The sequence below is a fragment of the Glandiceps talaboti genome, chromosome 17 (assembly GCF_964340395.1).
Source record: "Glandiceps talaboti chromosome 17, keGlaTala1.1, whole genome shotgun sequence".
NCBI classification, from domain to species: domain Eukaryota; kingdom Metazoa; phylum Hemichordata; class Enteropneusta; family Spengelidae; genus Glandiceps; species Glandiceps talaboti.
The window spans coordinates 13,825,262-13,842,208 of record NC_135565.1 but is presented as its reverse complement, the minus strand read 5'-3'; the positions used below and the strand labels follow the sequence as shown (position 1 = coordinate 13,842,208).

Genomic DNA, 16,947 nt, shown 5'->3' with positions numbered 1-16,947 from the left:
ATTAACAACAACAACCTTAGTTATTCATTTGGTTCATATATTTACCATATAGCCTACATATAATGCATAGGCCAATGATATATGGTTGTAACATCAAATTAAAACATTGTCACGTCTCTCCATCTAAATGAAATCTGATTCCAAGAGTATGGAAAATGCGTATATCAGTTGTAATCACTTTTAAATTGGCCTTTAATCAAACAATACAGTTGTTAATAAGCTGGATGTCTTAACAATAAGAGTTATATCATTGTCAGTGACGGGTGTGTCAGTTCGTCACTTCATATCTGTATAAAAGATGGCGGCGTTATACGCGTGTGAGCCCACAGCATGTTGCCGAACAAAACAATACATTATATTCAGATGAGCCAAATGATGTATGGTTTAAAATTAAACAGCATGACATCCATTTGAGATATTTTTGTTCGTTGTTGGATTATTTGCTATATGGACGGCGAATTATGGAATTTTATGTTGAACAGCAGTCGTGCACTCTGCTCGATATGCAGGATACATAGGATATTTCATTCGGTGGGAAGATGATGATAGGTGATGAACCCAAGAAAATGGCGTCATCGTTTGCCACATACATCAGTTAAAGAAAATTGATGGGTATACCAGTATTAAGGGAAACTAACTTGACTGAATTTTTCCTTTGAACAAAAATGTTGATGCAAACTTTGTTTTTTGTGTTGACAGTTGCGTACATTGCTATTGGTTCTGTCAAATAAATGTGGTAAACAAGTTGTATTTTGTGAATATATCCGATCGGTATCTCTGACGACACTAGTTGGGAAACGTACTGAGAGAAAAAAAGTGAATTGGTGACTTCAATATTTGGGACGATAGTGCTGTAGAGAGATAGAAATACAGCCAGCTCAGACAAAGAAGCTTCTGTGTGAGAAGAGATCTAGTCTTTCAGAGAGTAGGGATTTTAATAGAGGAGAGAAAGAAATAGGTCTGAATAGGCATTTTGAGTGACTCTTCATTCAGTTCTTTTCATGCTCATGTACCTTTAAACGGTTGTTGACAACTATAACATTGGACAATACTGGCGACCTATATCCGAATTTACGACGACAGAGTTCAACCACTTTTTTCAAAATGGCCGTATTGTAAAATCAAGGAGGTATGAGAGAGTTTATACCTCCATGGTAAAATATACTGTATGAGTATGAACCATAACTGGTTCAGTAAAAATAACGTCACTGTAGGGTATATAGTTGTCCTCCACATATTGAATTCTATTATTTACTGAAAGTTGACTTTTGGGAATTTAAGCTATTACAATATGAAAGGCAAATCTTTCTATATACACGCTAATGGCCTTGAACAAGTTTCAACATTACCTGGTATGTTATTGTTATTTCTTAGTATTCTCCAACAAAGGAAAGAAATGCAGTATTGCCAGTAATCTAATTGATTTACTACACGCTATGGATGACTGTTAACACATTATCGTCACGAGACTCCTTTCATGTCTTTCATACATTAGATAACAATTTATGAAGAAGATACAATTGTCTTTTTCCACATATCAATGTGCCCTCCTTTCTCTGTCGCCTCATTAATATTCAAACACATTTGAATATACAATTGAACCTGGTAAAACCTGAAAGATACCGTCGTCTGATTCGACAAAAGTTATTAGTTTTGCTACATTTTATCGTCTGGTTTTCTGTCTTTTACTGTAACAATGTAGAAACTTATACTTGACTGGATATTTCAAACAACAATGCCCTATTATGATATGAATCACATACTGTGTGACAATCTGATAAGACAATGCTACCACACGCAAAGAAAATATAGCACTATTACAAGATTATATGTCGAGCCATGGAGTAAAATGTAGCAATGGAAGTATAAAACCTTTGTTGATCCACACAATGAAATGTAGTAATATTAGTAAAACGGATTGTTATCGAACCATGCGACGTTGTTTCAGGTTTTATACCGGTTTCAAAGTTAGGACGTGAGATTATACCTTGCACAAGTGAACAAAAATATCATATACTCTGGTTGTTCCACCTCCTGACAACGCGCGTCTATGTCACTGGTTCTTCTGTGTTCGAAATAGGTGATGATGATGATGATGATGATGATGATGATGATGATGATGATGATGATGATGATGATGATGATGATGATGATGATGATGATGATGATGATGATGATGATGATGATGATGATGATGATGATGATGATGATGATGATGATGATGATGATGATGATGATGATGGTGGTGGTGGTGGTGGTGGTGGTGGTGACGGTGATGATGATGATGGTGGTGGTGGTGGTGGTGATTTTGGCGGTGATGGGGGATACGCGATATCGTAACAATATAAAGTTCAAAAATAGTCAGCAGTCTGGCCACACAATGTATGAAAATAAATGACATCTGTCGAAGGACAACATACTGAATAACAAATGTTTTTATAGCATCAGTGTACCATCTGTTTAGACGAAATTGATATTTGCAATATCATTGCAGTGTCCTCATTTTGAATGTGTAATCGGTCAACTTTTCAAGCAGCACCATTTTTTACTCGTGTTAATGCATTTAAAGGGAAAAAGTCATAACGTCGACAGTGAATCTCCGTTTTTTAAAAATCAATTTTGAAGAAGTCGTAAAACAGCGGTATGTCGTAAACCACAATGTATCGTGAAACCACGCCATGTCGTAAACTACTCTCTGTTGATACATTGATATCCTGTTCAAATTCGTATGATTTTGTAGTTAGTTTTATTCCTATCATAAATATATTATGGAACGTTCTGCCAATGATGCTGCAAACACTATTAGCCACGACTTCATAGGGTATAAGGTACACGTATAATTTGACTCGTTTGTGTCGTGACAGTCCTAAAAATATTACATTACTCTTAATTTGCATATATTCTAATTATATTCAGTCTAGAGTTTTTCATTTATGCATGTAGAAAATTGACATATCATAACCATAGCTACCTTCACAACCAATACACGCCGGATATAATTCCTAAAATAGCCAACATTACAACTTTTTTGTCGTAATTCTGTTGAAAATAAACGATGCCAAGTTATCTTGACGAGATATGATATATAGTCTAAGTCTTGAAACTGATATCTTAAGAGCTCAAATTTTCATCTAAAATCTTTAACTTTCATGTTTTATAGAACGTGTAGTCCGGTGGGCGAAATGAAATTTCATTTGCGCTGTTCTGTTTGCATTATAATGTGGTTTATTTACCTGATTGTATAAATGAGTACAAAACCTCACACAAAAAGAGAGAAGGGTAAATGGGGAGTGACGAAATAGCTTACAACTAGACTAAGTCTAGCCTGACCCTCATGTTTGAAATAAATTGTGATTGACTTTTTCACGTGTATTTAAACATCTAAAATCCAGAAGTTCGGGGTATTATTATCCTGCCAATGGGCCCAGTTTTAACTATTTAGGGCCGTTCAGGTACCCCCCCCCCTCATCTTGATCGAAACCACGAGCCAAGCGACTGACGGTGTGAGTTCATCCAGTGTGTGTCTAGCTTACGATCGTTGTACCTCGAATTAGCCAAGTAAGCGAGACCTTTCCCCTAGAAGCTAACTCCTTTATTCCCCTTTATTTTATAACTACGTCATCCAGGCCATTTAGCAGATACACGTGAAATATCAAGACTAAACTTTTTCTGACATCAATGCATATTTAAAACATTATATCTCGGTCTGTATTCTAAAATCAAGCTGTGACGTACCAAAACATTACACAAAACGACATGTTTCGTCAACATAGATCATATTATGCGTAAATTTACTGAAGACGTTATGTGAATAGCAATCATTCAAGTGACGTCTGGAGATCATCACGATGACCCCTTAATAATTATCACTATGACAACACAACTCGTAACTTTTCAAAAGCAATAGATTCGATTTGTGCAATCGACACTGAGTACAATACAAAACTGTTGTACAGAAGAACGAAATCAAGCCATGCTACCATTGTGAGAGCGATTGCGAATTCCAGCCAGTGTGAAAACTAGTGTGTTTTTTATGTCTAAGGGTCACCTTGCCCTCTAGTGACCTCAGTCGGCACAACCCCTCCCAATGCCTTACATAGCCAATGTATGATACAAACGATGCCAACAACGTACGTGGTCACGAGGGGTGTTGTATTATCTCCCCAGTCACTTACTGATTTTCCCGTTTCTTCGTTCAATTACAGGAACGATTGGAACAGTTGCAATCTGGAGTCTAGGACTTGCACCCGTATTAGCCATCTACCATGCTTTAAGAGGAGAAGTCTTTTCCAGAACAGGCCAAGGTGCGTACTTGTTTCTTATTAATATTTCAATGTTCTGTGTATCTATTCAACATCTCTGTGATGTCAAAGGTAACACTTCTACAGTGACCCATACGGTTATAATTGCATTTATTCATTTACTGTTCAAAAAGGGGTTATTGTCTACAGCTACACATAAAACAGAATATAGTGTACAAGCACACAAAGAGATAACCACGAACTAAGAACGAATAGACAAAAGGACTAAATGGTAAATTCAGAGATTTGTAATGGCTGACGATAGATACGAAGCTCTTAATACTTTACCAACACTTTAGACGTTTGAGGCATCGATCTCAGCGCGTTTATGGAAGTACTAGTATTTCAAAACGTGTGACGGGGTGACCATGATTTTTGTCACCACCGATTCCGCATGGTCCTTGCACAGTGCTGCATGATAGATAATGTCGGTGGTAAATCTGGCAAATGAGAACGATATGTTGCCCTTTCTACTTTTAATGAAATGCAAGTATGTACCATACAAATAACTACCTACAAAAATGTATCATCTACTGAAAGACAAGTTCTCGAACTCTATGGACAATCTACAGAATCCTCACTTGAAGTTCATTGCGTCCAAATTCTGCATAGGGAAGGTTTCATGGCTGGCGATACCAGTTTAGGGTCACAAGGATTTTCTATATACATAATGCCTGTACTCTTTGTCTGTTTCCAAAACCCAAATGAACTATGTATGACCTAGCCAGTGTACATCCTACTATGCCTATGTGCAGTGATGGTGCTAATGATGAATCGACGACATAGATAATTCAAAGTTATGGGTCATCGGGTGACTGAACTAGTCAGTCATCAATCTTTCGCATTCTTTTTAGGCTGTCTACTAATCATCATGAGGAATGTCAGCTTTGGTTCCGAACTTAGACAACAGAAGGAAGACTGTTGTCTACGATTCTAATAACCATAGATAGTGGAGATCCACTGTCTGTGTTCTAACTGGCGTCCACACATACCTAAACGGTGTAACCAACAATGTATATCATTTTACATGTACAACGAAAGAGAATAATTTTATAGTGCAACATTCTCTGTAACAATGCCATTACCTACCATGACTACCACACGCAAAGGATCAGAGGGTGACATCTACCTACTATTGTATTTTGTGATAAACAACGTTATTCCTTGGTTTTGCTCAATAACAATTTTCATGTTATTTTAGGCTGTCAACAATACGCAATGTGTGTGACTCCATCCGTATCTGTATACATATACAAAACTGACATTGTTCTTACCAAATGAAGCAGTGTACCTGTCCCTCGTACCCTGGGTACTATGGTGGCAAGCAGCACTTGGCTATTTGGTATATTAATAGTAACATCTATTCTGTTGATTTGTTTAAGTTTCCTTACATGTCTGTCAACTCAATTATCGGTCTCGCTTGGAGAGATACTTTTTCAGATTAGTTCATAGTCTCAAATGTTATTATCACCCAGAGATATTGTATTAAATACGGAGCCATATTAAAGGGGGATTTAGCTCATCACTAACCACAAAATATTTAATACACATTTGTCTTAGTACATGCATTATGTTCAAGTTTTAAAGCGCATTACAAACTACACCATGATACATATGTACATTGACCTTTTAAACTGGCTGTCACTGCTTTAGTTTTAATAAATACATTCAAGAAATACTGACAGAAGACCCACTTTATATTCCTTCGTACCATCACAATACTACAACAAGGTATTTCTACCGAACTTTGTATCATTATTATAAAGGGGCTATTTCCATAAGGGCCTAACTACAAAAATGCCATTTTCAGGAAACAGCTAAACCCATATTTACGACAATAGGCCCTTATTCTAAGTCATAAATTACTTTTCCAATATTTTTGGCATTATTTTTCCCGAATTTTTACGAATTGAGGTATAATTATATAATTCCCCAATATTTTGCTTTAATCAGCCGAATGATACTCGTCTAGCGACTGTTAGTGACAAGACTCCTTAGGTTACAGGCCGAATGAAGAATAATATTTGAAAAGTAATACCGAAGTGTGGTATCATGGTTGACTATGTCAGTGAATGTGATAAGATTCTTATACATGTATACAGGAAGGTTTCATTGACAAGTTTCGGTTTTCTTTGAGAACATGTTATCAACAAGGTTTCATTGACAAGTTTCGGTTTTCTTTGAGAACATGTTATCAACAATGGCTTGCAATCGATAGTATATCCTGAGTGTAATATAAATATGGCATGATTATAGCAAGTAAATGTGTGCATGATACAGAACAATATGTTCACCTACAGACATGTTCTTTTACAGTTAATGTTCGTAAGTTAGGTAACCCATTGTGTTACTTGGTGATAGATTACCGTCGGACATCTGGGAAAGGTGCCATATGTCGACTTGAAATCAGACAGCTAGATTATATGTTTTGAAAATTTCAGTGGACAATTGGCAAACTACATGGTCACGCGTGGTCAATGTCACAACTTGGACTTATGTAAGGGGAGGGCCTGATCGCATGCTGATCTCTAGTTTAAGTTAAACTCTTGCTATCCATCTAGCGCACAAATACATGTATGTACCCATTTTGAAATCATTCGTGATTCCGTATACTCTTTGTCATATATATGACATTCAGTATCACGTGGGTATATGCACGTAGGCTCGTGCCTGGGGTTCCTAATGTGAACATACGTTGCAAAAAATACTCAACAATAGAGGACATTACAAAGGCTGCTAGAATGATTTCAATATGTTCATCATCTCATGATGTTTCACACATAGTCCAAACTAAAGAAGGAGGGGTAAAGCAGTTTTGATAGGTATGTGTTATCGGATTGCATAATATTATCATATACATCTGAAAGGATCAAACTCAATACATTTCCTGTGCAAAACTATAAAAATGATAGTCAAATGAAGATGTTTAATTATCATTTGAAGAGTAAGTGATAATTCATGTAGGGACACCCCTTGAAATAATAGTGTGACCCATTGCCACCAAGTTAACATATGACGTACCGTACCTGTACAAAGGATTGACTAACAGGCGGTGACTGACTGTACAGTGAGGAGGTAAAGAATTTGTACGTGTATACGCTTTTTATTATCACAGGCACCATCCCTAGCAGACTGACTTATTTTTCTCTCAAAACCACCTTTTAACGTGTAAGTATTAGTACATTGTGAAGACTCCACAGTTTATGAATGACTTGCTGAATATAACCTGCTCGATTCATTAGTTCGTAGACGAGTTATGTTTTTCCCCAATTGTAACATCCATGCTATATTGGAAATATCTCTCTATCTAAACAAAACAGTGAGGTACTACCCTTTTTGACTATAAGTAACTGATATATGTTTGTTACCAGACATTAAATCGAAATGTTAATAATGTATATCAACATTTGAGACAGACCGCATGGATGGAATTAGCTTAAACTTAAACTAGGTTTACCAAAGTGTCTCAATCGATCACACATTAACTAGTTGTCAGTGAACGTAAAGGTAATGACATGACTGTCATCATTACAACGATATTTTGACAGTCAAAGGTCATGCTGAACAACAGTGTCATGTATTTTCTGACAATTTCTTATCACAAGATCAAAACTGATAAAAACACTAAGTCATGGGGAATATTGATTCTAAAGTCTACATAATTTGCCGTGTGCAAATAATACCATACGCTCCTGGTGTCAAAGGGCTGCATTAGTCTAGATAAGACTGTTATGCATGTGGAAAGTACCACATGTATACACATACATCATACATACATACATACATACATACATACATACATACATACATACATACATACACACACACGCGCGCACGCACACACACACATACATACATACATACATACATACATACACACACATACATACATACATACATACATACATACATACATACATAAACATACATACATACATAAACATACATAAACATACATACATACATACATACATACATACATACATACATACACACACACATATACATACATACATACATACATACATACATACATACACACACATACATACACACATACATACATACATACATACATACATACATACACACACATACATACATACATACACACATACATACATACATACACACACACACATATACATACATACATACATACATACATACATACATACACACACACACATACATACATACATACATACATACATACATACATACATACATACATACATACATACATACATACATACATACACACGCACCATTAAATCTTTGTATAAGTGGCATACACATACACATCAGATAAATTGTAATATCAGTCATATTTCACATGTAAAACGAATGTTTGTGTGTACTTACATTATTTGCCATCAACATCTAAAGTCGACTGCAAGGTTACTGAAAACTATAAACATCACAATTGTACGATATTGGTGCTAGAAATTGTGGCGAGTAATCGGGTATGTAGCTGAACTTTGTGCCACCTCAGTAAGCAGATAAGGACTACCGACTTTATATTATCACATTGTAACATCAAAATAATTTTTCTATTAAATGAGAGCTGTATTTTATTGTATAAAATGTGCTTTATTTTCATAACGTGTAGTATTTCATCATGTGATTAATTGACACACTGATGGACAAGTGTCGCTAATTTGCATATTAAATGGTCCCACGGGGATTGATTGGTATATTGACGGTAGTTTGATTAATTACCTTATTAATGCATAATGTGATTCATTAGCATATGGATGCATTCAGCTGTTTTGCCATACAGAATGAACCTGTAATAGAACAGTGAATCGTGTTTATAATCTAAAAAGGGTTCAAACACGCAGTGACATGTAATAGTATATAATTGATTCCTTTTCATTGGGTCATAAATGGAAATATCAATTTGAAATGTATATTGTTTTTTAAACATGTTACGTTTAAACTCTGAGTAGCTACACACCATGGAATGTCGCCATTTTTATGACACTCAACATGTACAATGGGGAATGAGGGTCAACCCCTTTTACGTCTGACTGACAATGCCGTGTACGTGTAACTGTGAGAACTATCTTAGGAATATTGAAAAACGTATCTAAACATTTATCTCTTCTAGTCTGCCCTCCAAATTAGTTATTTATTTACTACTAATATAAGCGTGTGACTTTAAAAAAATATTCATATTACGGACAAAGTACACTCGTGATTCTCACCAGTGATTACACAGATAAGAAAATGTAGAAGGGAAATATTTAATGTGTTTTTTTGTTCAAAATTTTTTGAGTTTTTGAAACCAATCAGAGTTTTGTTGGGACTAACCATTGTTTGTTTTTATGAAAACTGTCCTCCAAGTGACATGTTGGGCCTTAAATACTGATATCATTTGGGACTTTATCATTATCTTGCGGGGTAAATTATTTCATTCAGAATAAATGCTTCAGTGTTTTTCCAATTTCGGTATTTCATGGCTTCTTTGTCTTCTTTGGTTTAATTTGTTTTTCTCTGTTCAATATTTAACTGTCAGTCTGGGTTGTTGAATTAACAATAATATGAGTATGTACATTGAATATTCTTTGCGTCGACCTTAGTATATACTAGTATTTTACATCGTCTTTACCTCGTGTTTGTTATGACGCCAAATCAACACAAAATATCTCTTGAAGAATTCAACTGAATCAAACGATCTTTTGGAATTTAAATTTTACTAGTTTTTTCTTTTTTCTTTTTTCAGATAATTCGGATGCAAAGAAAGGTACCCTCAGACCTAGTGCTTCATTCTCATCACTTCTCCGAGGAACTTCACATGATGCATATAAGACCTGCTTCCAGTGGCTCCGAGGGTATGATATCTCACCAACAAGCAAACAACAACAACCTCTCGACCATACCATACTCCTTGACAGCGATAAATTAAAGATCGACATCCCTGGAGGTCAAATATCAACAGAGCAAACACACCACATTTCTACGGAAAGAAATCCAAATCTCCAGCTCGTCAAATCTGACATCAATTTTGCAAGTCCACCTTATCTGGACAATGGACTATATCAACAAACAAAGAACACAGTTGAAGGAGGGGATGCCATAGTACAGTGTACCTTCGACTCTGATTATGGGTTAACTGCTGAACAAAACTTAAATCTCCGTAGACATCATAGAAACTTTTCCGGCGCCACAATGAGCACAGATGAAGGCATCGACACAGACTTTGAACAGGATACTAGTCTCCATAGATTCCAAAATGGTGGACCAGAGGGACTTCATGTTGATCAGGCAGATTCTGGTTTCCCTGGCAACTCGACAATTTTAGATGACACCTATCTTTATTCAACGCCGACTCATTTACGAACAAGAAGGACTTCAGAAACCAACAGTGATATCATTTCACAGCATCTGGAAGAGTTATCTGGAATCGCTAGGAAAGAAAGTCGAGATCATCATGGGAAATCGTTATCGATGGGAGATCTCAGACGTGTGTCTTCTTTCAAAGAAGCTGGGGACATTGCATTATCTCATACAGATATATTGACTCTGACGTTTGAGGATGAATTTGAGATATCGAATCAAGACTTTGCGATACAGTCCGAGAGTGATTCAGACGAGTTTACTACACCAAATTCAAGCATCAGCAAATCTCATAGCAATGCTGACTTTTACCTCGGTAATGATTATAAGCCAACGAATAGTTGGTCTGATTTTCTTCATATTGTAGATGTCAGTGGAGAAGGCCCATCTAGTAAAACGTCCTCTTTTGAGGCTAACAGTCCTAAAGTTGAACGACGTGCATACAGCCAGGAAAAACACATGCAAAAGTTTACAGCTGGTCAAGGGACCCACATCGCTAAGCTTGAAAGAAATGAAAATGCCTATGTTGCTTTAGAAATTTCCAAACCTCATTCAAAAGTTGACGAGATAATAATTACCAAACAGAAATTGCTTACTCAAGACCAGAGTATATCAGACAGTATTGAAGGAGAACTATTCTCAGCTATAGAATCAGGGGAAATATTTGAAGCTCGAAAATTAATCCGAGGGGCTAACCAGTCAATCAGCATCGATGGAATATCAATATTACACCAAGCTGCTATCTACAACATGGCAGCTGTCATCCCAGCATTGTTCTACTTTACAGACTTTGCTAAAATGATGGACGTTCCTGTCAATAACCGGAGCAGCCGTTTCCATGGTTACACAGCAATGGAGATAGCCCAGGAGTTACAACACCAACAGGTGGTAGATACGATTGACGAGTATCATGAAGTGGAACAAAGTCTCAGTGATCTCCACAGGGCAGCAAGGGCAGGACTTCCAAATATAGTTAAGAGCATGTGTAAAGAGGGAGCTGAAGTGAACAAGAGAGCCAAACTGGAGATATCGCCACTTTACTGTGCTTGTACAATTGGCAGGCTTGATATTGTGAAGTTGATTGCTAGCTTTGGTGGAAATTTGGGAGCCAGAAATGATCATGGTGATACGTTGCTTCACAGAGCATCTCAATTGGGGTACACAGACATAGCTGAATACCTGATAACCCGCAAATATGATTCAGTTGATATCAATGCTAATAATGAACATGAAGAAACTCCTCTACATAAAGCCACATACCACGAGTATGTTGAAATGGTTGAGTTTCTACTTCACCATGGTGCAGCACCAAATGCTGAAGATGACTGTTCGTACACTCCCCTTCACATCGCTGCATGTAATGACAATAAACAGATTGCAAAACTTCTCCTACATCACAGTGCTGTTATTGACGCATGTGATGCAAATCACTGGACTCCTTTGCATTGTTCATCTAAATATGGACATCTACACATTGTGGAACTTTTGCTTCAAAATGGAGCCTCTGTCTATGCCAGCACAAAGGGTCTCAATAACACTGCACTGCATATTGCAGTTGAAAACGGACACCATGATGTTGCTGAACTTTTGATAATTATGGGAGCTGACATTGACGCCTGTAATGCATACGGACACACACCACTTCACATTGCTGCAATAATGAATGACTGTAAAATGGCAGATCTTCTCATAGAGAAAGGTGCAGATATTGAGGGCGTGAAGGCTGATAAACAGAAAGTCAGATCTAAAGCACAAAGACTCTATCCAACGATGGGTGGCAAGGCTTTTGTGCAAGTCGAGAGTGTCCAGAAAAATGCAAATGACGAGATTCTTACATCACCAACTCCTCTTCATTTTGCTGCCAAGCATGACAGTACATCTGTATTATCACTGCTTATTGGGAAAGCAGCTGATGTTGATGCCAAGGATAATGATGGAAAGACACCCCTTCATTATGCAGCTGAGTTTGGACATTTTGGAGTAGTAGAAATCCTAGTTGACCACGGTGCAACAATTGACTGCACGGACAATAAGGGGAGGACTCCTCTACATTATGGATCAGTCAATGGGCATGCTGCAGTGGTCGATTTCTTGTTAGCAGTCGGAGCTAGTGTGCAGGCAACAACAGAAAGAAGGCATACACCTTTGCACTGTGCTGCGAATAAGGGCCATGTATCAGTCGTTGAAAAGCTGGTGGAGAAAGGAGCTGGTACAACAGATAAAGACGTGTACAATTGGACTCCATTACACTGGGCTGCTGCAAAAGAGCAACATCGTACTCTCAAGATGTTGATTGAGAAAGGAGCCAATGTCAATGGAGTGACCACTGGAACCACTCCTTTACATGTTGCAGCATCCCATGGTTATCTGCCTATAGCAGAACAACTTATTGCCAGTGGTTCCAAAGTCAATGCTAAGGACCAGGAAAACTGGACTCCCCTCCACCATGCAGCTAATGAAGGACACCTGGCTATGGTGAAATTGTTCCGAAGAAAAGGTGCACGTGTGTGTGAAATTGATAGCGATGGCAAGACACCACTTCACTGTGCAAGTATGAAAGGCAGCATAGGAGTGATGGAGTTCCTGCTATCTGAAGGAGTCCTAGTCGATGCAGTGGATAAATTCCTTTGCACCTCACTTCATGTAGCTGCAGGAGAAGGAAATGTAGAAGCTGTGAAATTCCTGATTTCACAGGGAGCTGATGTCAGTGCTCGCGATGATGACTACCTAACACCATTGCATTATGCTGCAAAGCATGGAAGAACGAAAGTTACAGAAATCCTGGCCGTTAATGGTGCTCTTGTTGATGCTGGTGATGCTGAAAAATGGACACCTCTTCATTTCGCTGCCTACAACGGTGAAAATAGGACAGTGCAAACACTGATACAGAAAGGTGCAGATATTGAAGCTTTAACTGCATACCACAACTCACATCTACACCTTGCAGCAATGAGATTACATGCTCCAGTCGTAGACACGCTATTGAATGCAGGTATTCCTGTCGATACCAGGAACAAGGCGAATCTGACAGCTCTGATTTTGGTGGCAAGAGGTGGCCATGTCGGTCTGCTTCGAAAACTCTTGAAACATGGTGCCAACGTAGACGTCAAGGACTCACATAAACGGACGCCTTTACACTTCGCTGCTGAAAAAGGTCACCTGACCGTAGTGGGAATCTTACTGGACCATGGGATAGACACTCATGTACGAGATAGGTATGGAGATACGGCATTGCACTTGGCATTGAAAAATAACCACCATACAACTGCAGCACTCATATATGAAACAATGAGGCAATCAGCAATGTGCAGGTGTAGTATACAATGAACTGCAGAGTTGCCATGGAAACGGTACACAGGCAGTGAACTAAGATGTACATTTGTAATGATGAAGTAATAATACCTTGAGACACAGACAAAGGATGTGAATTAGATTGTACATGGAAAGAGACTGGACCTTCCCAGCATGCACACTGAGAATGTCAATGTCTGTACAATTAGTAACTATTCGACGATATTTGAGGTAAAGTCTAATGGTATTTTGAGATTCGAGCTGCTTTAGTGACTGGTAAAGCAGTACGACTCGGTAAATATAAACAAACTCATGCAGAGCTAACGAGACTGGAATACACTCACTGAAACTGACAAGATAGATTAATCATGTTATGCTTGATCAGTCAAAAACGTAAGAAGTAAAAAAATAATGTAACAAAATCGAAGTTTGATAAGTCAAAACATAAAGGAAAAAATAAACAAAATACAATAAATTTAACCAAAGACTGAGATAAATTCTAGGCGTCCATCGACGGAAAAATAATACTACTATTTCCACTCAAACTTGCGTTGATGAACGCGAGAAAAGACGAGACTCAGCTCTTTCCTTGACTGCGGAAAAAAATAACAGCAGAATGGTTTTTGCAATAAAAAAACTATGTATGATTTCGAGCGCTTCATACCTGTATATTAGTGACTGACACTCACAGAAAGGGAAGTTATTGTGACTTGAAATTTAAAACCCATAAGAAATTTATGTTTCTTTGACATTTCAGAATTCGAAGTGTCGAAAATAACACGTTTTCGCTAAAGAACTGTCTAACCAAGAACTACACATATTCGCATAGTCTATCTCCCATGAGACGCGTGCAAGCGTGTTGTCAAGGGCAACGGTCCTCCTGCGCAATTACCCAATTACTAAGGTATGCCGCGCAGGAGGTTAGTTTCTTGGCAACAAGGTTTTAATAGTGTAACTTCAGAACCATTGATGTTTGCGTGACGAGGCAAATGAATTATTCATGAAATAAGTGCATTTTTGTTACGTGATTTTATCAAACGGTAATGATGTTTTAGAGAAACATCAACTAAAAGATCAGTTGATACGGAATAGACATAATCAAAATTGCAACTACAGAAACAATTGTCGAACGCCACTGCTTCACACATGCATGGTGTTGGACAATTTGAAGTGTTGTCCCTGTGGTAACAAGGGTGACAAGCCCACTTGCAATTTTGAGTGTCCTCTTGATGTATTTAAGCATACTCCAAACTTAACCACGTCATATTATGTGAATATGGTCACCTAACAACCACCAGACACAGGATTCTTCCTTCCTGGTCGCTAAACTGAGAACTACAAAAGTGTTACCGGGTTCTGAGCACTTTTATGAATACATTGTAGGAAGAACACTTATGTAACACTTCAAACCAAGCTACCAAATAACGAGAAGCCGGATAGCGTACACTGAGACATTTACGTCATTACTTCACACGTTCTGGTTTGTGACGTCACACTGACCCAAACAAGATCACGACAAAGAAAACAATAACCTAGACTGCCAATTATTTTGATTTCTTTTGTTGTTATCCGTTATATTATCAAAATTTAGCTCATTAATGTCTACAACGTATATATATATTCTTGGTATATCAAAGTTATACACAGGTTAGCATAGCAATCATGTATGGGGTGTTTTATGTGGTACCAAAGAATACCTGATTGAAGGGACATCGTCCAGAATTTGATTATTCCAGTATTTCTTCTTGGTTTTGTGTTTAGTTTTGGAGTGTTTGTTTAAACAGGTTAATCGCCAAAGTCGTGTATAATTACAATAAGTGGTTAGCGCTTTATTTAAGTATTATTTTGAAACCTTTTAAAGAGATTCATTTAGGTAATTTGTAGCGAAAAAAATCGTCTACGAATCATCACTAGTCATTAAAGTATTACTACGTCATCAAATCATTAGTACGCCATCGATTCTTGATACATCATCTGATAATTCATACATCAAATTATTGTCATCGAATCATTACTACTTCATCAAATCATGACGTCATTAATACGTCATCGAATCAGTGCTACGTCATCATGACAAATCATTATAATGTCATCGAATCAATGTCATCGAATCATTAAATCGTCATCAACTTATTACGTCATCAAATCATGACTACGTCAAATCACTATTACGTCATTAAATCATTACGTCACCCAATCATTAATTTGTCATCAAATTATTATTATGTCATCAAATTTATATAAAGTCATCAATATTATTAATAAAGAGCTTTTCATACGAAGTAAAAAAACGTCAATTCTGGACTATGCCCCTTTGATTACTCGTACACGGTATGATTTTTCATAGTCACTATATTACGAAAGTTATAACATGCAGCTATATTTTTAAGTTTTATATTGGGAAAGTTTATTTGAAATATCAATTCGGTGGTGACACTTCAATGTCACTACAATAACAACAATTGTGTTCACTAGGTCTTTGCCAAATTTTAATTATTATAAAATTCTATATTTCAAAAAGCATTCTGTGACAGAAAAAATACTGACTCGGTCGTAATTTGGCTGGTTTACGTAGTGGTAAAGAAGTTTCAACCGTCATCATGATTATTCTCTGTGGATTTATAAAAGTGCCATCGGAGTGAATTAAATGACCATTTTACAACCGGTCAAATGTTCCGATGGTCTTTAAGATACGATGTGTCGTACCACGCTATCAGCCCTGGCATCACGTCACCAAAAAGCGGTAGCTGATAGCGTGGTACTACACGTTGTATCTTGCAGTCTAATTTTTCGACTATTACACCCTGTTTTATTGACTTCGCAGTGCCACTGTCTTTTCATCACAATCGTGACAGAAATGGAAAGTTTTTTTTTTATCTGTTATTTTTTTCAATAATTATTGTTTTTGTTTTTTAATATTTGTGAATGTCATTTACATATATCAATACATGTTGTTAGTTATATATCCGAAAGTTATGGAATTTGGTGGATGTTGTTTCTTTGTTCGTTTCAC

At 37.2% G+C, this 16,947-nt stretch overlaps 2 protein-coding genes across 2 annotated transcripts in view; one reads left to right on the top strand and one right to left on the bottom strand.

The window, feature by feature from the left end:
* LOC144448253 (uncharacterized) overlaps window positions 1-16,906 on the top strand; it is a 23,356-nt gene extending 6,450 nt beyond the window's left edge. Inside the window, exons 2-3 of the mRNA XM_078138429.1 lie at window positions 4,206-4,304; window positions 10,030-16,906. Coding sequence (XP_077994555.1) covers window positions 4,206-4,304; window positions 10,030-13,970 — 4,040 coding nt within the window. The 3' untranslated portion in view covers window positions 13,971-16,906. The remainder of the gene's footprint in view (window positions 1-4,205; window positions 4,305-10,029) is intronic.
* Window positions 1-16,947, bottom strand: part of LOC144448565 (DNA damage-regulated autophagy modulator protein 2-like) — a 46,769-nt gene that overhangs the window by 17,643 nt on the left and 12,179 nt on the right. The window lies entirely within an intron of this gene.